The sequence below is a fragment of the Gymnoscopelus microlampas genome, assembly GCF_963454915.1.
Source record: "Gymnoscopelus microlampas genome assembly, chromosome: 10".
Taxonomy (NCBI): domain Eukaryota; kingdom Metazoa; phylum Chordata; class Actinopteri; order Myctophiformes; family Myctophidae; genus Gymnoscopelus; species Gymnoscopelus microlampas.
This window is the reverse complement of record NC_139947.1, coordinates 56,044,636-56,068,673: the sequence shown is the minus strand read 5'-3', so window position 1 is coordinate 56,068,673 and position 24,038 is coordinate 56,044,636. Positions and strand designations below refer to the sequence as shown.

Below are 24,038 nucleotides of genomic sequence, written 5' to 3'. Positions count from 1 at the left end.
TTACTTTCTGTTACAGTAATACATAGGATCACATGGTTTTTCCTTGTACAGTAGAAAAGATACTGATGTGCGTTTTATATTTTGGCATTTCTCACATTAAGTGCATATGTGTGTCACATTAACATATATTAACATATATTAACACATATGTGTCACATTAACAGGAGTGTGTGCATGCTGACCTCACAGAGGATTCTTCCATATTCTACGTTTTTCTATGTTATTGAGTATTGATGGTGTAAACAAACACATTAATTAATAACATTGAGTGTAAACACATTGATAACATTATCAATAAACACAGCTGTCTGTCCACCATGATAATAAAAGTTTACCTGCTTTAAGGAAGCAGAATTTATTGTCAGTTTTTAAACACATTCCTTTGTCCACAATATTTATCATTCTACGTTATTTATGTATGTATTTATTTTTTATTGTTTAATTATATATATATATATATATATATATATATATATATATATATATATATATATATATATATATATATATATATATATATATATATATATATAATTCTGGGGGAAAATAAATAATTCTGGAAAAATTCCATTGACCCTCTGTAGAGGGCACTGTGGAGCAACCAAAAATATGTTTTCCTTCCGGTGAAATATTTCCTTTTCTGGCCAAAAAGTGTATTTTACAGAGAAGGTGGTGCTGAGAGGCCTCCCACCTCCGAGAATAGACTTTCAACAACACAAAACAGCCTTTGGTTAGGTGTGTAACGAAATGGTTTTGTTTATTTTCACTGTTGGAGCCCTCGCAGGACAGTGGAATTCCTTGTACAAGCGCAGAGCCCAGCGCCTGGCAGAGCGTTAGAGAGAATCACTAACGCTCTGGACTAGGGCTAGAGGAAACCCACAGCAGAGCCTCCTAGTGGCCTGGAGGAAACCCACAGCCCAGAAGCTCCTAGTGTCACAGTGCCACCACCTGAGTTGAGAGTGAATCCACGTTATCAGTCTGGCCAATGCCAGGCTAACCATAAGCCCCCAAGAGACACTGGTGGCAGTAGCATGCCACTAGGGGGCAGTACCATGTCACTTGGACACAGGCCGGGGTCTGATCAGCCTCAGTATGAAAACCCCCCAAATACCAATATTTACAAGCAACTTTACAAACAAGTAGCTTATAATAAGCAGACATGGCAACACTGCTTTAATAGCAACAGACTTTTAATCATGTAATCATTCAATACTAGATAGATACATAAATACATACTGTACCACAATACTAGATAGATACATAAATACATACTGTACCACAATACTAGATAGATACATAAATACATACCACAATAAATCGATAAATGTATATTTCACTTTTCTTTTTTCTAAACAGTCTGTATGCTTGGTTAATAGTACTGATCCTGGCCTTTTATATGATGTTAAATATATATTATTATTATTATTATTATTATTATTATTATTATTATTATTATTATTACCCTTATTATTATTGTTATTATTATATGATGGTAAATAAATACAAACCAAAGGAAGAAATGAAACATTAAAATACACAGTATCTGGAATATGGATTTATTATTTCAGAAGAGACTCGTTTCAGGAGATTCCAACTGTTTGGGAAGAGGAACCTGGAGAGAGAAGAAGAAGAAGAAGAACATGAACAGGTTTGAGAACCCGTGTTGTTGTCTATGGGACCCCTCAGGCCTCAGGGACCCCTCCCTCAGGGACCCCTCAGGCCTCAATACAGTACACTGTAAATAATAAGATTATTAACTAGAAAAAGTGCTCCTCGGAGCACAACTCTCCGCCAGAAGACTTGTGTTGGTTCGAAGGTCGCGAAGGTCGCTATCCCTCTTGTATATGTAAGTGTCCTATCCATCCTGTCTGGGTAAGTGTCCTCTTCCGTTCATTCTGTGTAAGTGTCCTATCCCTCCTGTCCTATCCGTCCTGTCTATGTAAGTGTCATATCCCTCCTGTCTATATAAGTGTCCTATCTGTCCTATCTGTCCAATAAGACAGATAGGAACAATTGGACCGCGACTACTTGACTACTTCCGGTTCGAAGGTCTGGGAGTGAGCTAGTGGCCGGATTTTCGGTATTGGAATCTGGCTTATCACAGTGACACATGTATTTATAGGTCGCTATCCCTCTTGTATATGTAAGTGTCCTATCCAACCTGTCTGGGTAAGTGTCCTCTTCCGTTCTGTCTGTGTGAGTGTCCTATCCCTCCTGTCTGTATAAGTGTCCTATGTCATATCCCTCCTGTCTATATAAATGTCCTATCTGTCCTATCTGCCAATTATGTATCAGCCATGCACCCATTTCATGGTTCCCGTCTTACCTCACTCTGACAGTGGCGGAGACACTGTCAGAGTGATGCCATGTATATATAGGCCCGGTGGCGTCACTAGCCAATCACATCACAGTATTTCACGTGTCACGTGAGGCTTGACCAATCGGTGTGTCATGTTTAGAAAGTGAAAACGCAGTGATAACAATACTCTCCTGGCGGAGAGTAATAATTACAACAGCTGGTAAATCTTATTACAGATTTGATAATTAGTGATTGTAAAAAATATATATTTAAAAACCTTCAGATTACAGAGGTAATAATAGTCTTTATGCACAGCAGCCATATTTGACAGAAACTGGACCTCTTCCTTACTTCCTTCACCTGTGTTACAATGATACTAATGAAGGCTCTGTTCCATTTAGTGTAGCACAGTGGTTCTAATGAAGGCTCTGTTCCATCTAGTGTAACACAGTGGTTCTAATGAAGGCTCTGTTCCATTTAGTGTAACACAGTGGTTCTAATGAAGGCTCTGTTCCATTTAGTGTAGCACAGTGGTTCTAATGAAGGCTCTGTTCCATCTAGTGTAGCACAGTGGTTCTAATGAAGGCTCTGTTCCATTTAGTGTAACACAGTGGTTCTAATGAAGGCTCTGTTCCATCTAGTGTAACACAGTGGTTCTAATGAAGGCTCTGTTCCATTTAGTGTAACACAGTGGTTCTAATGAAGGCTCTGTTCCATCTAGTGTAACACAGTGGTTCTAATGAAGGCTCTGTTCCATTTAGTGTAACACAGTGGTTCTAATGAAGGCTCTGTTGCATTTAGTGTAACACAGTGGTTCTAATGAAGGCTCTGTTCCATTTAGTGTAGCACAGTGGTTCTAATGAAGGCTCTGTTCCATTTAGTGTAACACAGTGGTTCTAATGAAGGCTCTGTTCCATTTAGTGTAACACAGTGGTTCTAAGGAAGGCTCTGTTCCATTTAGTGTAGCACAGTGGTTCTAATGAAGGCTCTGTTCCATTTAGTGTAACACAGTGGTTCTAATGAAGGTTCTGTTCCATTTAGTGTAACACAGTGGTTCTAATGAAGGCTCTGTTCCATTTAGTGTAACACAGTGGTTCTAAGGAAGGCTCTGTTCCATTTAGTGTAGCACAGTGGTTCTAATGAAGGCTCTGTTCCATTTAGTGTAACACAGTGGTTCTAATGAAGGTTCTGTTCCATTTAGTGTAACACAGTGTTTCTCAAACCTTTTAATTTCAAGAACCCCCATACATCTGAGAGTGAAATGGAGTGTACAAACACATTTGTACACTCTCAGATTTACACACCCATATGGGTCCATTTGGAACAGTATTTTCCCAATATAATTTCTTAGATCACATGATCATAAGAATTGTGTTCTAAATGTTCTGTGTGGTCATGTGACTGTCAGGTCATGTGATATTTATGATATTCAGTTACATTTAATAACGTCTCTGTTTGAGAATATATTTAAATGTTCTTACTCTTTAGATAAATTTGTACTTTTTTCACAGTCAGTTGATGCTTCATATCCAGTCAAATCACTGAAACGCTGATTAGTTTATTATTGGAACACAGTTCTTATACGACGTGATCTAAGATTTCTCTATGGGGAATTTCTGTTGGGAAAATAATGTGTGACCCAGGGGCATAGCGCCCTCTAGTGGCAGTGATGTCAGACTTCAGTACTCACAGCTTTCAGGTAGGCGATGTTGCTCTGTTTGATCTGGTTGAGCAGGTGGTCTCTGGGCGTCTCGTCCACCTTGGCCGGTTCCCTGCGACGAGGAACGGGCTTCAGGGTCTGGATGACGGCCTTCAGGTTGGGCTTCTCGTACCGCAGGAAGTCGTCTTCGCCGCCCGCCTCCCTGGCCCTGGAGGTCCTCCTCAGCTGGACATCGGGGAGAGGTCTCCTCCTCTCCTCCTCGGGGTCGTCCATGACGAACAGAGGGTTACGTTTCTTTGGCGTCTTTTTAAGCTGCACGTCCTTCAGCGGATTGGCCGGTTCGGCTGCGTTCTGCGTCTTTGGAATGTTGTTGTTGTTCGGCGTACGTTTATGTTGTTGTTGTTGTTGTTGTTGTTGTTGTGACTTGGAGGACGACGCGTTGTTCTCTCGTTGTTCTTGCAGATGTTCCATGTTGGGCAGAACCAGGCCGTTCTTACGTAGTATCTCGTCGGGGGGAACCAGGCCGTGCTGCTGCAGAACCTCGATGGGCGGGACGTACCCCAACATCTGCAGCAGCCCGGGAGGCAGGTTGAGGCTGTTCTCGTACATCTGCAGGGTCTCCTTCTTCTCACGCTCCTCCTGCAGTCTCTGCTCCTCCTTCCTCTGCTGCCTCTGGTTGTCCAGGTTCCTGGTCAGAAGGTTGGTCACCACCATCCTGGGCCCCGGCTGCTCAAAGTGGTACCTGGTAAAAAAAAAAACACACGTTTCATTATTATTATATGCTTTTTATGTGCAGGAACTAGTTCTGTTTCTAACAGCTTATCTGTAAATGACACATTGCTTCTGTCGCTGCCGGTGACTTGGTTGTGCTAAAAGCACCATAACAAAGGTCATGGAGGTATTGACCTGAAGACCCAGTGGAGTTTTTGTTTCTGGGAAAGTGGGTCCATGGAGCTGAAGGTTTCAGAAGTTCAGTGTAAGTCACGTTGTACCATACATTGTGTATTTTGAATGTAAAGTATATGCAAATGATGTGTATAAAACCTCCTGTTTTGTCTCTCCTTTATTGTAAGAAAATAATAAACTCATCATATCTTCGCTCACCTCTTGTCCTTTCCCCTCACCACTAGGACCCTCAGGTCAGCAGACAGGTCACCACTAGGACCCTCAGGTCAGCAGACAGGTCACCACTAGGACCCTCAGGTCAGCAGACAGGGCCACTTTGGAGACTGAAGTTCAGGGGTGTTCACGCCTTTGCTGTCGCTAAACTATGGAACAGTATTCCCTTCGCTGTTACTGTAGGTCTGTTAGGTCTGTTAGGTCTGTTAGGTCTGTTAGGGTCTGTTAGGTCTGTTAGGTCTGTAGGGTCTGTTAGGGTCTGTAGGGTCTGTTAGGGTCTGCCCCCTCCGTTGAGTGGTTCCAGGCTCCAGGCTCAAAACCCTTCTATATTCACAAGCCTTTGAACCCCTGATGAATCCTATGATGTTAAGAAGGGTTTGCCTGGCGGCTTTTAATCTGACTACAATGTCTGTCTGTGTGCACTTTGATAAATGTGATTATGAGTGTAATTTCTTTTGAGTCTTCCAGAGATCTTAAGCAGGGTATTAATGGACTACATACCCTATCTTCAGCAGGGTGTTTAAGGACTACATACCCCATCTTCAGCAGGGTATTAATGGACTACATACCCTATCTTCAGCAGGGTGTTTAAGGACTACATACCCCATCTTCAGCAGGGTATTAATGGACTACATACCCTATCTTCAGCAGGGTGTTTAAGGACTACATACCCCATCTTCAGCAGGGTGTTTATGGACTACATATCTTCATCAGGGTATTTATGGACTACATACCCCATCTTCAGCAGGGTGTTGTTGGCCTTCAGCAGACGTGAGATCTCCATCTCGGCGTGGTGGCCCAGCATGTGCCTCTGGTTGTGGAAGCGTAGCTCCGTGAGCGTCTCGTTGAACTGGAGGCAGCGGATGATCGCCACGATGCCTTTCCCCGTGACGAAGTTGGACTCGATGTTGAGCGTGGCGATGCTGCGGTTCTCCCGGAGCATGTTGGCGAGGTTGAAGGCGATGTTCTCGTCCACGCCAGTGTTGGCGATGCTGAAGGTCTTCACGTGTTTGTTCTTCTTCAGGGCGTTGACGTAGTCCAGGAGCATCGCCTTGGGAATGTTCTCGATGTTGTTGAGGTTGACCTGAAATTTACAATGTAATCATTTATCAAACGCTCTTTATCCAGAGTGACTTACAGTAAACAAGGTAAAGACATACATAGAATGTAGAGAGACAGTGTAGTGTCTCAGTTAACTAGGATTACAGGTAAACAATGAACCTAGAATCTGTCTAAACAATATACTATCAACATAATAATCTGTACATTTGAAACTATAGGATACGAGGTAAACAATGACCCTAGCATCCGGCTAAATCAGTGGTTCTCAAAGTGGTGTCCAAAGACTCTTGGGTTCCTTGAGGGGGTTTTAAATGGACCCTTTCAGGGTCTGTAGCTCTGACAGTGTACTGACAGAGTTAAGGGAGGTTTCTTGAAATGTAAATATTTGAGAACCACTGATAACCTGCTATTGAAATGACATTTTTAAACGTTGCATGAGTCTATAATTATTATTATTATTAATATTATTGACCTCTGTCACGATGGGGTTGTTCTTGCGGATCTTGTCCAGCGTCGTGTCCAGATTGGTCTCGTTTCCAGACGGTCTAGAGGACAGTTTGATGGCCCCTCCCCCTCCCATCATTCCTGGGAGCGACAGTGTTGGGAGTTTCAGTTTGTTGATCTTCTTCACGTCCACTCTCTGCGGGGGGGTCTGCGGGGGGGTTTCTTTGTTGGTTTCGTCCGGAGACGAAGGGAGAACTTCTCTGGAGGACTGGATGTCTTCTTCTTTGTCTTGAATTTGTGCCGAACTTTGATTCGAGTCTAAACACTCCGACGGCTGTTTCTTCTTCTCTGGTTCTGTAGACGGTTGCTGTTTGTTGCTGTCTGTGTTATTCTGAGCTTCTTCACGTTCGCTTTTTTCTGCAGCCGGTTTGACCCCGTTCTCTTCTTCCTCCTCGGCCTCCGGCACTTCCTCTTCTTCCTCCACTTCCTCAATGATTTCCTCGACCACTTCCTGTTCTCCACCCCTGTCAGCCTCCTCTTCCTCCAACTCTTCATCTATCACTTCATAGACGTATTCCACTTCCTCAGCCTTTTCCTCTGCCTCTTTCCTCTCTGCTTCCTTTCTCCTCTCTGCTTCCTTTCTTCTCTCTGCTTCCTTTCTCCTCTCTGCTTCCTTTCTCCTCTCTTCTTCCTTTCTCCTTTCTTCTTCCTCTTTCCTCTCCTCTTCCTCTTTCCTCTCCTCTTCCTCTTTCCTCTCCGCTTCCTCTTTAAGAGTTTTCTGATGAAGACAAAGAAACAGAATAAGTTAAGTCAATTTCAACCAGTGTTAATTTCATCGACTAAAACTATGATGAGAAATGATGACAAAAACTATGACTAAATACACTGACAATTTTGGCAACAAATACAAACTAGTCTAAAATGTCAGTGAGGGACTAGTGGAGAAGAGATCCAATAGAACTAAGACTAGTGGAGAAGAGATCCAATAGAACTAAGACTAGTGGAGAAGAGATCCAATAGAACTAAGACTAGTGGAGAAGAGATCCAGTAGAACTAAGACTAGTGGAGAAGAGATCCAGTAGAACTACGACTAGTCGTGTTATGCTTGGTTGTGAGTGGGTCTTACGCTCCGAAAATAGCCGATCTACATTGATCTGCTATTTTCGGCACACTAAATCAAGCATTACGACGCCATCAAGGCCAACATACATTTTAGTAGACTAAATCAACTGTAGGTTTAGTCGACTAAAATATAATATTTAGTTAAACTAAATCTAGACTAAAAGTGAAACATTTCAGGTGACTAAATATGACTAAGAGACTAAATAGAATTGTATTCAAAAGCCTGACTAAAAATACATCAATATTTCCTGTCAAAATTAACACTGATTTCAACTATTGGTGTGTTTAATAATGTAATAATAAAATATCTGTGGATTATGTAAGAAATCAAATATCACAATATTGTTTGAAGACCTTGATATTATTAGTATTGATGATCAATCTTGTTTTACCTTTTTCAAAACGTTCAGAAAGTGCAAATAGCAAATCTATTGTGAGCTTGTAGATCGTCTATCTGCTACAGTAGAGCCAGTAGGAGGTGAAGCACTGTGGTGACACAGCTTAGAGCTATAGACCCTGATGCTACATAGGAGAGTGTGTAGATCTATAGACCCTGATGTTACATAGGAGAGTGTGTAGATCTATAGACCCTGATGTTACATAGGAGAGTGTGTAGATCTATAGACCCTGATGCTACATAGGAGAGTGTGTAGATCTATAGACCTGATGTTACATATAGAGTGTGTAGATCTATAGACCCTGATGCTACATAGGAGAGTGTGTAGATCTATAGACCCTGATGTTAGATATAGAGTGTGTAGATCTAGAGACCCTGATGTTACATATAGAGTGTGTAGATCTAGAGACCCTGATGTTACATATAGAGTGTGTAGATCTATAGACCCTGATGTTAGATATAGAGTGTGTATGTGACAGGGTCAAAGCAGGGGGGTGAAACCAAATTGTAACATTTTTTATTGATGATGAAAAACCTGTATTACGCACTTAAAAACATCATTCTCTTAACTATATTTCTGCACTGCATGTTTTATGGTTGACAATGTATTTCCCCCCGGTCCCCGAGCCACTTGACATTGGACTCCCCTATAGGCTGTGTGACATTGGCCTTGTGACAGCGGACGGCCAATGTCCCCAGGTCACGCTGGTGGCAGAGCGAATGAGGGCGGAGTAGGGTGTGGCCCACCTTATTCAAAAGTGAGCGCGAGCCACTTGGACAGCAGAGAGACAGGCATACAGGGCAGTGTGGAAGTGACAGCCAGAAGGGACGGTTGTGCACAGGAGGAGCAGACATACCACGGAGCAGAGGTGGGGAATACAGTGATCGCGGCACGTACCAAGCCACCAGCAGCGGACGGTGAGCAGACGGCGCAGTAGCAGCAGAGACGGGGAGGACAGACAGACGAACCAAGGAACGGAGGAGAGGTCCAGTGGCGATAACGTTGCGCGCTTCACACCCTCAAAGCCAGACGTACAGTCTGGCGGGCGAGTAAGTGTCCTTCTATGCAACGTTACCTTTATAAACCCACGGTCCTAAACCTCATATGTGAAATATACCTGAACAGATGAACTGGTTCTAGTTTCTATGATTGCAGGCAATACGCACGAAGACAAGAAGAGACGGTGATTCCTGGCCTAAACCCCCGCTCCAGTTAAACCCCATATAAGGACATTCCCACCTTTTGCATTGAACCGTGATGAGTATATGACATATAGCAATTGAATTGGCACTTGGCACTTTACTGCTTCAGTAATAGTTGGCACTTTAACGCTAAATTCATTATTTATTTGCTATAGTTTGCACAAGCCCTGTCTGTTTTTAGTGTTTGGTGATTGTCTGTATTCCTGTATTTTAGTTAGTTAGTGGGCGCATTAGGAGGTTGAGGTTTTAGAATTAGTGTTATATTTTGTTTATGCTTTTCAATATTTTATGGCTTATAGACGCCACTGTATTAGCTTAATAAAATAGATTACCTTTTTATACAAACCTGTTTCCGTCCAGCTTTCTCCAAGGGATACGTGTTGAAGTGTTGTTCTCATTTAAAAGTATTGTACTTACCTGGGTAAACTCGAACCTGTGAATAGCCTAAGAAAGAGTGTTACAGAGGACCCTACCTCTTAAATAAAAAGGTGGCGTAGTCTTGCAGTACCTAACAAACAGTATTATTCTCACAGTAATTACGCACCCCGCACTTTACCGTGCAACTGATATTTTATTGTTGTGAGTTTAATGTGTATTGTTATTTATTTATTATTGAGACAAAGTAAAGAGTGTCAGCATTCTAAAAAGAAGTGGCAAGTTACATGTGACAACCTGGCCACCGTCACATATTTGGCGTAGCGCGGCAGGACTGGGTAGAGAACAACACAAAATCCCTAAGAGAAACTGTATTGAAATTTTGCTGTTTTGCTGCTTTTTGTTTTGTTTTGTTTGGTTGAATCAAGAAAGTAATGATGATGATGCCAGTGTATCCAGGGGCACCGTGGCTACCTAAGTTTTCGGGCATAGAAGGTGAGGAGAAATACAGGGAATGGAGAGAACAGATTAAAGGATTATTGGGCACTCAGGATTTAACAGAGGAGAAAAAAGTTGCTTTTGTAGTACAGACCCTTACTGAGGAAGCTAAGCGACAAATTAGTGTAATTGACAAGGAAGATCGCAATACAGTGGCCAAAGTCTTTAAATGTTTAGACACGTTGTATAAAACATCTGTTTCTGCTTCCCAAGCTCGTGCCTTGTTCTATGGCTGTGCGCAACGCGCAGGCGAAAGTGTGCAGGCTTATATTTTGAGGCTTAGAGAGTTGTTCTGCGGGCTGCGGCGGCTCGACCCAGACACCGCTCCCTCCGATGCCATTCTGCGAGAGCAGTTACTTGTAGGACTGTCTGAAGGCCCTCTGGGTCAAGCCTTAAGAATATATGCCCGTCGAAACCCCACAGAAGACTTCGCCGCCCTAAAAAATGAGGCCTTCCTACTAGACACTGAACATAGAAGAGAAGGGACTGCTGAAATCTTGTGCCATGCTGTTAAACCTGTCTCTATCCCAACACCCTCACAGGAATCTGAATGGAGAGAGAAACTGAAACAGGAGATTATGGAAGACGTCAAATCGCAAATGCAGGGGTTTACGCAGGAGCTCATGAAAGAGATCAGACCGCTCCTTCGACCCAACACCACCGATACACGACCTCGCGGTTCGCCTCCATCTGAACGACGCCGGGAGCCGTACCAACGCAACGAGTGGGATGAGGGAGGTAGGCCGATCTGTAGGAGCTGTAGGCAGTCTGGGCACATTGCTCGCTTTTGTAAATCTGGCCCCAATCATTTAAACTAGTACGCCCTGTCGCCGAGGTCCGGGAGACAGGGGTGCAGCGCGCACTCGCCAGATCAAGGGCTAATGAAGTGTTTATTGGGGACTGTCCGACTATTGGGATCACTATGGGAGGAGTCCACTTAAGGGGGTTACTGGATACTGGGTCACAAGTCACATTAATGCAGCAAAGCTTATTTGAGGAAAAATTCTCACACCTAACGTTGGGAAATGGGCCCCTTGTTTTTAAATTACGCGCCGCTAATGGTCTTGACTTGCCGTACACTGGCTATGCCATATTGGACCTAGAGCTGGAGGGAATGAAGATCCCAGGGAGAGGAGTTGTAATCGTGAAAGATGAACATTGTACTCAACCGCTGATTATTGGGATGAATGTCGTGAACGCTGTATGGCATGCCCTCTTTAAATGGCCTGGGAGGCCTGTGTTTCCATGTCAGCAGGGAAGGACGCTGTGGAAGGACGCATTCGCCACCTGTAGGAGGGTGGAGGCAGTGACGAACGAAGATGGGTCCATCGGTTATGTGTGGCCGGTCGGCCGGCGGAAGATTCGAATCCCCGCGCAGAGTGAAGTGATGATCTGGGGCCGCGCTTGGAGAGGACCAAATGGAGCGGACTACGAGGCCTTGATGGAAGCCTTGCCGGATGGAAAAGATTTGGGAGTGGCCCGTGCCCTCGTCACGGTGCGCCACGGACGTGTTCCCATACGAGTGTGCAACCCACACGCATATAGTCTGGTCCTGGACCGCCACCAGAAGCTGGGGAGGCTGTACCCGGTGGAAGAAGCGGATGTCCGAGGCGGCAGGGACCTGAGCCTGTCCCTGGGGACCGACGGAGAGGTGGAAGTGGCCGTAATCAGTGTGGAAGATGATGGACCACTGAAGACCCTGCCCGAAGAGATGGAAGTGTTGACGGAGCGTGATGACCTGCCGGAGGCGCAGAAGAGAGAGTTACACGAGATGTTGTGTCGGTGGAAGAAGGTGTTCGCCATCCATGACGAGGATTTCGGACGGACGGACGTCGTGCAACACCAGATACCGACCGGAGACGCGGCACCCATACGAGAGCGACACCGGCCGTTGCCGCCCTCCATGTACCGGGAGATGAAGACCCTCCTGAATGAGATGCTGGAGAAGGGAGTCATCAAGGAGAGTTGCAGTCCGTGGGCGGCACCTATCGTACTGGTCAAGAAGAAAGATGGCAGCTGGAGGTTCTGCGTCGACTACAGGAAACTTAACGCCGTGACGCACAAGGACGCCTTCCCCCTACCCAGGATAGAAGAGACGCTCACCAGCCTGACGAAGGCGCAATGGTTCTCCACGTTAGACCTGGCCAGCGGGTATTGGCAAGTAGGAATGGATCCCCGGGACCGGGAGAAGACCGCCTTTACGACCCCGCTGGGCCTGTTCGAGTTTCAACGCATGCCGTTCGGGCTTTGTAATGCGCCCGCGACGTTCCAGAGGCTGATGCAGCAGTGTCTGAGTGGTCAGGTGACAGAATCCTTGCTGGTATATCTTGATGACATTATAGTATATTCACCTGACTTCTCCTCTCATCTACAGCACCTCGAGCTCGTCTTCCAACGCCTGTGGAGACATGGACTGAAGCTGCGGTTAGACAAATGCAAACTTCTGCGGAGGGAAGTGCAATTTCTGGGCCATGTCGTGGACAAAGAGGGAGTGCGGCCCGATCCGGAGAAAGTGGTGGCAGTGCGGGACTGGACACCACCCTCAACGGTCCGCGAGGTCCGCGCGTTTCTAGGTCTAGCGGGTTACTATAGGCGTTTCGTGTCCTCTTTTGCTGCTATAGCACGACCCTTAAACAACTTATTGATAGGAATCCCAAATGACGTAAAATCCCACCAGTGTAAAGTCGAGTGGACTTCGGAGTGCCAGCGGGCGTTTGATGCGTTAAAGAGTGCCCTCACACAAGCCCCGGTGTTAGCGTATGCGGATTATACACAGCCTTTTGTGGTTTACACTGATGCGAGTGGCCGTGGGTTGGGAGCGGTTCTAGCCCAGGTCCAAGACGGTCACGAACGTGTAATAGCTTATGCAAGCCGCAGTCTCCACCCGACCGAGCAGAATGACGCAAATTATAGCTCGTTCAAATTGGAGCTTTTGGCCCTTAAATGGGCCGTGACCGAGAAGTTTAAAGATTATCTCACTGGCGCTCGATTCACAATATTCACGGACAATAACCCTGTTGCGCATCTCCAAACGGCTAGATTGGGAGCTGTGGAACAACGGTGGGCTGCTCAACTTGCGTCGTTTACTTTCGACATCAAGTATCGACCGGGCAAAAACAACGCCAACGCTGATGCCCTATCGCGGTTCCCAGTGCAGCCTGTAGATGTGGCGGCTGTACAATCGACGCCAGCAGCCCGGGAGGATGAGTGGAGAGAGACGCAGGATCGGGATCCAGATGTGCAGGTGGTGAAGAGGTGCGTGGAACGGGGGAGAGCCCCTAATATGGTGGAGAGGAAGAATTGGACTCGGGGAGCGCGGCAACTGTTACGCCAGTGGAACAAACTGATTATACGAAATCATGTGTTATATAGGAAGGTGACCGATCCTTATACCAAAGAACAATACTCACAGATCATTTGTCCAGGTTCACGCAGAGAGGAGGTATGGAGAGGAATCCACACGGCCGCGGCGCATGCTGGGTTGGAGAGGACCTTGGCCCAGCTGCGACGTCGGTTCTATTGGCCAGGCATGGAGGGAGCGGTGCGTCAGTTACAACAGGGTTGTGTCGCCTGCAGCCTGCAGAGGAACAGGTCAGAGCCTCGGGCCCCCTTACAACCCTTTGAAGTCTCATATCCACTAGAAGTAATAGCCATTGATTTCCTCACATTAGGTAGGCCTGCTGATGCGTGGCAAAACATTCTGGTAGCTACTGACTTATTCACCCGTTATAGTTGGGCTATTGCCACCCGAGACCAGACTGCGCACACCACTGTCCGTGCGTTATGGACGCATATTATCCAGCCGTTCGGCTGTCCGGCCCGGTTCCACTCAGATCGAGGCCCCAACTTCGAGTCCGAGTTAATGCACCATTTATGTCAGACTTATGGTATTGCAAAAAGTCGCACCACTCCGTACCACCCGGCTGGGAACGGTGGAGTGGAACGATTTAATCAGACATTACTGAACATGTTGCGATCACTAGACACTGATAAACAAGGAAGATGGAATGAGCACTTACCCGAGTTAGTTCATGCTTATAACAACACGATCCATAGTGCTACGGGTTATGCCCCCGCCTACTTAATGTTTGGCCGACATTTGAGGCGCCCTATAGATGTCCAGTTAGGAGTGCAGTCAGCGCAAGAGCGCATGGGAGTGGGTGGCTGGGTACAGGACCACCAACAGAGAATGGCGACAGCTTATAGGACCGCAGGGGAGAGGATGGGAGAAACGGCCAAGAGGAGAAAGCAGGTTTATGACCGTAGGGCCGGTATTACACCCCTATTACCAGGAGAGAGAGTGTGGATTCGAAATAGGAAGAGAGATGGCCAGGGGAAATTGAGTACGTGGTGGGACCCCGAGCCTTACGCAGTGATGGAACAGGTGGGAGCTACGGGGTTGGTGTACCGAGTCAGACCCGAGAAGGGGGGGCGAGAAAAGACCATACATAGAAATGCGTTGAAAGTGTGTGTAGCCCCCAGGTCGCCCCACGAGGACCCCCCAGCTGTAGTGCAGCCCGAGCAGGTAGAAGCAACAACGCCGCAGTATTATGGGTTTCTCTCCGTCCCGAGAGCACCAGATGAGCCACGGCGCTCGGGAAGAGCAAATATAGGCCAGCCACCCCAGAGGTATGGACATGATTAGGGACAGTTGCAGGGACTGGCAACGGAAAAGTGGGGGGGGATGTGACAGGGTCAAAGCAGGGGGGTGAAACCAAATTGTAACATTTTTTATTGATGATGAAAAACCTGTATTACGCACTTAAAAACATCATTCTCTTAACTATATTTCTGCACTGCATGTTTTATGGTTGACAATGTATTTCCCCCCGGTCCCCGAGCCACTTGACATTGGACTCCCCTATAGGCTGTGTGACATTGGCCTTGTGACAGCGGACGGCCAATGTCCCCAGGTCACGCTGGTGGCAGAGCGAATGAGGGCGGAGTAGGGTGTGGCCCACCTTATTCAAAAGTGAGCGCGAGCCACTTGGACAGCAGAGAGACAGGCATACAGGGCAGTGTGGAAGTGACAGCCAGAAGGGACGGTTGTGCACAGGAGGAGCAGACATACCACGGAGCAGAGGTGGGGAATACAGTGATCGCGGCACGTACCAAGCCACCAGCAGCGGACGGTGAGCAGACGGCGCAGTAGCAGCAGAGACGGGGAGGACAGACAGACGAACCAAGGAACGGAGGAGAGGTCCAGTGGCGATAACGTTGCGCGCTTCACACCCTCAAAGCCAGACGTACAGTCTGGCGGGCGAGTAAGTGTCCTTCTATGCAACGTTACCTTTATAAACCCACGGTCCTAAACCTCATATGTGAAATATACCTGAACAGATGAACTGGTTCTAGTTTCTATGATTGCAGGCAATACGCACGAAGACAAGAAGAGACGGTGATTCCTGGCCTAAACCCCCGCTCCAGTTAAACCCCATATAAGGACATTCCCACCTTTTGCATTGAACCGTGATGAGTATATGACATATAGCAATTGAATTGGCACTTGGCACTTTACTGCTTCAGTAATAGTTGGCACTTTAACGCTAAATTCATTATTTATTTGCTATAGTTTGCACAAGCCCTGTCTGTTTTTAGTGTTTGGTGATTGTCTGTATTCCTGTATTTTAGTTAGTTAGTGGGCGCATTAGGAGGTTGAGGTTTTAGAATTAGTGTTATATTTTGTTTATGCTTTTCAATATTTTATGGCTTATAGACGCCACTGTATTAGCTTAATAAAATAGATTACCTTTTTATACAAACCTGTTTCCGTCCAGCTTTCTCCAAGGGATACGTGTTGAAGTGTTGTTCTCATTTAAAAGTATTGTACTTACCTGGGTAAACTCGAACCTGTGAATAGCCTAAGAAAGAGTGTTACAGAGGACCCTACCTCTTAAATAAAAAGGTGGCGTAGTCTTGCAGTACCTAACAAACAGTATTATTCTCACAGTAATTACGCACCCCGCACTTTACCGTGCAACTGATATTTTATTGTTGTGAGTTTAATGTGTATTGTTATTTATTTATTATTGAGACAAAGTAAAGAGTGTCAGCATTCTAAAAAGAAGTGGCAAGTTACATGTGACAACCTGGCCACCGTCACATGTAGATCTATAGACCCTGATGTTAGATATAGAGTGTGTAGATCTATAGACCCTGATGTTACATATAGAGTGTGTAGATCTATAGACCCTGATGTTAGATATAGAGTGTGTAGATCTATAGACCCTGATGTTACATATAGAGTGTGTAGATATATAGACCCTGATGTTAGATATAGAGTGTGTAGATCTATAGACCCTGATGTTACATATAGAGTGTGTAGATCTATAGACCCTGATGTTACATAGGAGAGTGTGTAGATCTATAGACCCTGATGTTAGATATAGAGTGTGTAGATCTATAGACCCTGATGTTACATAGGAGAGTGTTTAGATCTATAGACCCTGATGTTAGATATAGAGTGTGTAGATCTATAGACCTGATGTTACATATAGAGTGTGTAGATCTATAGACCTGATGTTACATATAGAGTGTGGTGAGTTGGTGTTGGTTAGATCTCACTCTGGCATCACATCATCCTCTGTTTATCCTTGAACTGTAACCTGTAGTTTTTATTGCATTTCAAATAAATCAAATCAAATGGAGATACTCTGTATGTACTAATGAAGGCTCTGTTCCATTCTGGTTGTTACAATGATACTAATGAAGGCTCTGTTCCATTCTGGTTGTTACAATGATACTAATGAAGGCTCTGTTCCATTCTGGTTGTTACAATGACACTAATGAAGGCTCTGTTCCATTCTGGTTGTTACAATGATACTAATGAAGGCTCTGTTCCATTCTGGTTGTTACAATGATACTAATGAAGGCTCTGTTCCATTCTGGTTGTTACAATGATACTAATGAAGGCTCTGTTCCATTCTGGTTGTTACAATGATACTAATGAAGGCTCTGTTCCATTCTGGTTGTTACAATGATACTAATGAAGGCTCTGTTCCATTCTGGTTGTTACAATGATACTAATGAAGGCTCTGTTCCATTCTGGTTGTTACAATGATACTAATGAAGGCTCTGTTTCATTCTGGTTGTTACAATGATACTAATGAAGGCTCTGTTCCATTCTGGTTGTTACAATGATACTAATGAAGGCTCTGTTCCATTCTGGTTGTTACAATGATACTAATGAAGGCTCTGTTCCATTCTGGTTGTTACAATGATACTAATGAAGGCTCTGTTCCATTCTGGTTGTTACAATGATACTAATGAAGGCTCTGTTCCATTCTGGTTGTTACAATGATACTAATGAAGGCTCTGTTCCATTCTGGTTGTTACAATGATACTAATGAAGGCTCTGTTCCATTCTGGATGTTACAATGATACTAATGAAGGCTCTGTTCCATTCTGGTTGTTACAATGATACTAATGAAGGCTCTGTTCCATTCTGGTTGTTACAATGATACTAATGAAGGCTCTGTTCCATTCTGGATGTTACAATGATACTAATGAAGACTCTGTTCCATTCTGGTTGTTACAATGATACTAATGAAGGCTCTGTTCCATTCTGGTTGTTACAATGATACTAATGAAGGCTCTGTTCCATTCTGGATGTTACAATGATACTAATGAAGGCTCTGTTCCATTCTGGTTGTTACAATGATACTAATGAAGGCTCTGTTCCATTCTGGTTGTTACAATGATACTAATGAAGGCTCTGTTCCATTCTGGTTGTTACAATGATACTAATGAAGGCTCTGTTCTATTCTGGATGTTACAATGATACTAATGAAGGCTCTGTTCCATTCTGGTTGTTACAATGATACTAATGAAGGCTCTGTTCCATTCTGGTTGTTACAATGATACTAATGAAGGCTCTGTTCCATTCTGGTTGTTACAATGATACTAATGAAGGCTCTGTTCCATTCTGGTTGTTACAATGATACTAATGAAGGCTCTGTTCCATTCTGGTTGTTACAATGATACTAATGAAGGCTCTGTTCCATTCTGGTTGTTACAATGATACTAATGAAGGCTCTGTTCCATTCTGGTTGTTACAATGATACTAATGAAGGCTCTGTTCCATTCTGGTTGTTACAATGATACTAATGAAGGCTCTGTTCCATTCTGGATGTTACAATGATACTAATGAAGGCTCTGTTCCATTCTGGATGTTACAATGATACTAATGAAGGCTCTGTTCCATTCTGGTTGTTACAATGATACTAATGAAGGCTCTGTTCCATTCTGGTTGTTACAATGATACTAATGAAGGCTCTGTTCCATTCTGGTTGTTACAATGATACTAATGAAGGCTCTGTTCCATTCTGGTTGTTACAATGATACTAATGAAGGCTCTGTTCCATTCTGGTTGTTACAATGATACTAATGAAGGCTCTGTTCCATTCTGGTTGTTACAATGATACTAATGAAGGCTCTGTTCCATTCTGGATGTTACAATGATACTAATGAAGGCTCTGTTCCATTCTGGTTGTTACAATGATACTAATGAAGGCTCTGTTCCATTCTGGTTGTTACAATGATACTAATGAAGGCTCTGTTCCATTCTGGATGTTACAATGATACTAATGAAGACTCTGTTCCATTCTGGTTGTTACAATGATACTAATGAAGGCTCTGTTCCATTCTGGTTGTTACAATGATACTAATGAAGGCTCTGTTCCATTCTGGATGTTACAATGATACTAATGAAGGCTCTGTTCCATTCTGGTTGTTACAATGATACTAATGAAGGCTCTGTTCCATTCTGGTTGTTACAATGATACTAATGAAGGCTCTGTTCCATTCTGGTTGTTACAATGATACTAATGAAGGCTCTGTTCCATTCTGGATGTTACAATGATACTAATGAAGGCTCTGTTCCATTCTGGTTGTTACAATGATACTAATGAAGGCTCTGTTCCATTCTGGTTGTTACAATGATACTAATGAAGGCTCTGTTCCATTCTGGTTGTTACAATGATACTAATGAAGGCTCTGTTCCATTCTGGTTGTTACAATGATACTAATGAAGGCTCTGTTCCATTCTGGTTGTTACAATGATACTAATGAAGGCTCTGTTCCATTCTGGTTGTTACAATGATACTAATGAAGGCTCTGTTCCATTCTGGTCAAACAGAGTCAGGGTGTTGACTCACTGGAAACACTCTGCTACACCAGTGGGTCTCAAAGTGTGGTCCACGGACCCTCATGGGTCATTGTGGGGGTTCCACATGGACCCTTATGGGTGTGTAACTCTGAGAGTGTACACGTCCATTTGGTTCCATGTGTAAAATCTCAGAGTTATGGGGGTCTTTGAAATTAAATGGTTTAAGAACCACTGTGTTACACTAAATAGAACAGAGCCTTCATTAGTATCATTGGTAAGACCTGTGAAGGAAGTAAGGAAGAGGCCCACTTTGTGTCCATTATGGCTGCTGGTCATAGAGCCTGTTACAGTATTATATATATATATATATATATATATATATATATATATATATATATATATATATATATATATACATATATATATATATATATACATATATACATATATACATACATACATACATACATATATATATATATATATATATATACATATATATATACATATATACATATATACATATATACATACATACATACATACATATATATATATATATATATATATATATATATATATATATATACATATATATATATATATATAAATATTGTGAAGGACAAACGTCTTCTATTGGAATTTAAACCCTAAAAACTTTGTTGACCGGGGTTCCCCAGGGGTCAGTACTTGGTCACCTCCTTCCCCCCCCCCCTCTAGCAGATCTACAAGCTCACAAAGCATCACAGCACATGGCATTGTGATGCTTTAATGAATAGTTTGAGGCCTCCTGTCTCCCCTCACTACAGCTTGTAGATCTACGGTAATGTTTCTATAGTCTCACTACAGCTTGTAGATCTACGGTAATGTTTCTATAGTCTCACTACAGCTTGAGTAACTCTCTACTCAGTAATGGACTTGTAGATCTAACAGTCTTATGGGCAGAAGAGTAGAGTATGAACCTCTAACATTACATTATATTACATTATATTATAGTAATATATTACCTGACTAGGCAGTAGAGTAGTAGGTACTCTCTCCTCCTCTAACATACGAGTAGATTCCTTCTCCCAGTACAGATATATTACATTATATTACATTACATTATAGTAATATATTACCTGACTAGGCAGTAGAGTAGTAGGTACTCTCTCCTCCTCTAACATACGAGTAGATTCCTTCTCCCAGTACAGATATATTACATTATATTACATTACATTATAGTAATATATTACCTGACTAGGCAGTAGAGTAGTAGGTACTCTCTCCTCCTCTAACATACGAGTAGATTCCTTCTCCCAGTAGAGGTAATCCACCAGAGAGCGGTGGTCAAAGGTCCCGGTTGGAGGTTTCTCTGTCTGGTCCTTCTGTCTCTGTCCCACCGGGACCCTCTCGTCTGGAGCGATGATGATGTCCATCTCACTCTGCAGCTCCTTCAGCTCCTCAGGAGACAACATGGCCAGGAGCTCATCTTCATCCATCTCTCCTTCCTCCATGTCCTCTTCTACCTCTCTGTCCTCTTTGTCCTCTTTGTCCTTAGACATGACGTCTCTGTCCTTAGACATGACGTCTTCCTGCTATTACAGATACAACTCTAAATGTCTTCCTGCTATTACAGATACAACTCTAAATGTCTTCCTGCTTTTAAAGATAAAACTCTAAACGTCTTCCTGCTATTACAGATAAAACTCTAAACGTCTTCCTGCTATTAAAGATAAAACTCTAAACGTCTTCCTGCTATTAAAGATAAAACTCTAAACGTCTTCCTGCTATTAAAGATAAAACTCTAAACGTCTTCCTGCTATTAAAGATAAAACTCTAAACGTCTTCCTGCTATTAAAGATAAAACTCTAAACGTCTTCCTGCTATTAAAGATAAAACTCTAAACGTCTTCCTGCTATTAAAGACAAAACTCTAAACTTCTTACTTCTATTAAAGATAAAACTCTAAACGTCTTCCTGCTATTAAAGATAAAACTTCTTACTTCTATCAAAGAGCTTCTATTAGAGAGAAAACTTTAAAGTTGTTGCCTCTATTAAAAGAAAACTCTAAACTTCTTGTTTCTATTGAAGAGAAAACTTTAAAGTCCTTACTTATTAGAGAAGAAAACTCAAAAGGTGTTGCTTCTGTTAAAGAGAAAACCAAACGTCTTGCTTCTATTGAAGATTAAAACTCTAAAGTCCTTATTCCTATTGATGAGAGAAGCTGAAGGTCCAGAACACAGTGAGTCTGAACACAGTGAAGACAGAGTAGAGTAGTCTACAGTACTCTACAGTGAAGACAGAGTGTTGAGACGTTGTCTCTCTGTTGTTGGAGAGTCTAAAATTAAACGTGGAGAGACATGGAAGATATTTGAGGAAGCATGTGTCAGCTGTTCTGGGTGTTTCTACAGGGGGGGGGGGGGGGGGGTTGCATTGGGGGGGTTTGGGGGGACTGACACTAACACCTGTTGGTGGATCTGGACTCACAGGCCCAGTGGAACAGGACTAGTTGGTTGATAATGATAATAATACACAGGATATGAAGCTCTTTTCCAGGAACTCAAAGTCTCTTTACAGAACAAGATAAAAAATACTTTATCAGGAAGAGAAAAAGGTGTAAAAAAAAAACCTATAAAACAAAGAAAGGTACAAAAGGGGGATTTATGTAGAAATGAGTCTGAAATGGTAAGAAGGGGGGGGGGGGGGGGGGGCACCGAGGGGGGGGGGACCGAGAAGGCCCCCGTCACCCCAGGGTGGTTTGTTTGTCTCCAGGACACTTCATATGTTTGGTTGGTTGACACGTCACCAGTGGTGTAAAGTACATTTACTCAAGTACTGTACTTAAGTACAATGCACAACATTTCAGAGGCGAGTATTGTACTTTTACTCCACTACAATTATATGAAAACTTTAGTTACTTTGTAGATTTTGATAGTTATTACAAAACATACATTAACCACTTCAGCCCTATGTACATTTTGGCCATTTGAAAATAGCAGATCTACAAGCTCACAATGCTGTACAAGCTCACAAGTAGAAAGGCTGTAAAATAAATACTGTAAGATACGGTAGAAATACTGTAAAAATAAATACTGTAAGATACAGTAGAAATACTGTAAAATAAATACTGTAAGATACAGTAGAAATACTGTAAAATAAATACAGTAAGATACAGTAGAAATACAGTAAAAATAAATACAGTAAGATACAGTAGAAATACTGTAAAATAAATGCTGTAAGATACAGTAGAAATACTGTAAAATAAATACTGTAAGATACAGTAGAAATACTGTAAAATAAATGCTGTAAGATACAGTAGAAATACTGTAAAATAAATACTGTAAGGTACAGTAGAAATACTCTAAGATATAGTAGAAATACTCATGCTTGTAACTTCACCGTTAAACTAAAGATTACTCCAGATATTTTGCATCAAGTCTGACAGAAGTTTGTAATTCTTGTTCTTGTTCCAAATGGAAAGTATTTTATTAAGAGATGAGAAAGAGAAACACACAACTGATCTACACACTCACTGTACAAATGTGTCAACAAATTAAAGGGCAGTCACTTTGTATTTGTACAAAAAAAACAAAAGGAAAAAAAAAACAGAAACAATCTTTATCAAAAATTGTTTTTTTCTGGACATGCAACCACGTTTACCTCACTATGAAAGAAACCATATTCTATAAACAATATGAACATACATTCTGATTCATAGTCTAAAGTCATAAGATACACACCTTGTGAAGAACGTTTTACTATTCTCTTTTTGTCATCATTGTGAACGTTGTGAACATTAACCCCTTGTGTTCGTTCTTATCATATGTAATGGCATTAACCCCTTGTGTTCGTTCTTATCGTATTTAATGGCATTAACCCCTTGTGTTCGTTCTTATCATATGTAATGGCATTAACCCCTTGTGTTCGTTCTTATCATATGTAATGGCATTAACCCCTTGTGTTCGTTCTTATCATATGTAATGGCATTAACCCCTTGTGTTCGTTCTTATCATATGTAATGGCATTAACCCCTTGTGTTCGTTCTTATCATATGTAATGGCATTAACCCCTTGTGTTCGTTCTTATCATATGTAATGGCATTAACCCCTTGTGTTCGTTCTTATCATATTTAATGACATTAAGTACTGAAAATGTTTCATTTTTTCATCCTATCACCTTGCATTTCATATAAGGCAATAGTTATAAATACAGTACAGTACAATACAGTAGCATTGTTGTTCTTTCCTTCTCATAGCCCTATAATATACTGCTTTGTACAACAATGAGTGAAAATAGCAGATCTACAAGCTCACAATGAGTTGCGTCACTAGGGCTGTCACCAGGTTCTCTTAAAGAGGTGGTGTCATGGTTTTGCACTTGTTTTTCATGTGTCTATGAGGTTGATAGAACTTCATTAAGCCCCCTGGTGGTGTTTTTATGGTGTTTTATGTCTTCTCTGACTATTTTGAGTTTCTTCCTGGAGGCTGAAACCTTGAGGGTCAAACGTGCCAATAGAGAAACAGCCCTTTAATGACACAGTAAAAAGTAAAAAGATACCCTCCCCCTCATTATCATATCACAACAGGTGTGGGCATGAGGAGGAGGAGGGACTAGGACATGTGGGTGGTGCTAAGGTGGTGGAGGAGGTGCTAAGGTGAGAACCAGGTATACTTGATGAACTGGAGGCATGTCCACATAAAAACATAATTTTAACACTTTCTGTACACTTTTTTGAAAACAATCTTCCTCCTAGTATAACCATAATACCTGAT

General features: G+C 42.8%; 1 protein-coding gene across 3 annotated transcripts; it reads right to left on the bottom strand.

Moving 5' to 3' along the window:
- Positions 1 to 1,299: 1,299 nt before the first annotated feature.
- Positions 1,300 to 21,521, bottom strand: lmod3 (leiomodin 3 (fetal)). Of its 3 annotated transcripts, none has more exons than XM_084068311.1 (6): positions 20,833 to 21,521; positions 20,521 to 20,793; positions 6,613 to 7,362; positions 5,813 to 6,162; positions 3,990 to 4,701; positions 1,300 to 1,612 (listed from the first exon to the last, which is right to left on the bottom strand). In XM_084068311.1, exons 1-6 carry the CDS (start codon positions 20,848 to 20,850, stop codon positions 1,565 to 1,567), a joined length of 2,151 nt encoding a protein of 716 aa, XP_083924437.1. In that variant the 5' UTR covers positions 20,851 to 21,521; the 3' UTR covers positions 1,300 to 1,564. The 3 variants fall into 3 exon arrangements, with proteins under 3 accessions (XP_083924437.1, XP_083924436.1, XP_083924438.1); XM_084068310.1 differs by having other exon boundaries at positions 20,521 to 20,862; positions 21,379 to 21,521; XM_084068312.1 differs by lacking the exons at positions 20,521 to 20,793; positions 20,833 to 21,521 and adding an exon at positions 20,293 to 20,353.
- Between the last annotated feature and the right edge of the window lie 2,517 nt (positions 21,522 to 24,038).

Coding starts and splice junctions, on each gene's coding strand:
- lmod3 (XM_084068310.1), bottom strand. CDS start 20,850: ATGTCTAAGGACAGAGACGTCATGTCTAAGGACAAAGAGGACAAAGAG. Junction 4,702..5,812: donor AACACCCTGCTGAAGATGGG/GTATGTAGTCCA, acceptor TTTTTTTACCAG/GTACCACTTTGAGCAGCCGG. Junction 1,613..3,989: donor ACATCGCCTACCTGAAAGCT/GTGAGTACTGAA, acceptor TTCTCTCTCCAG/GTTCCTCTTCCCAAACAGTT.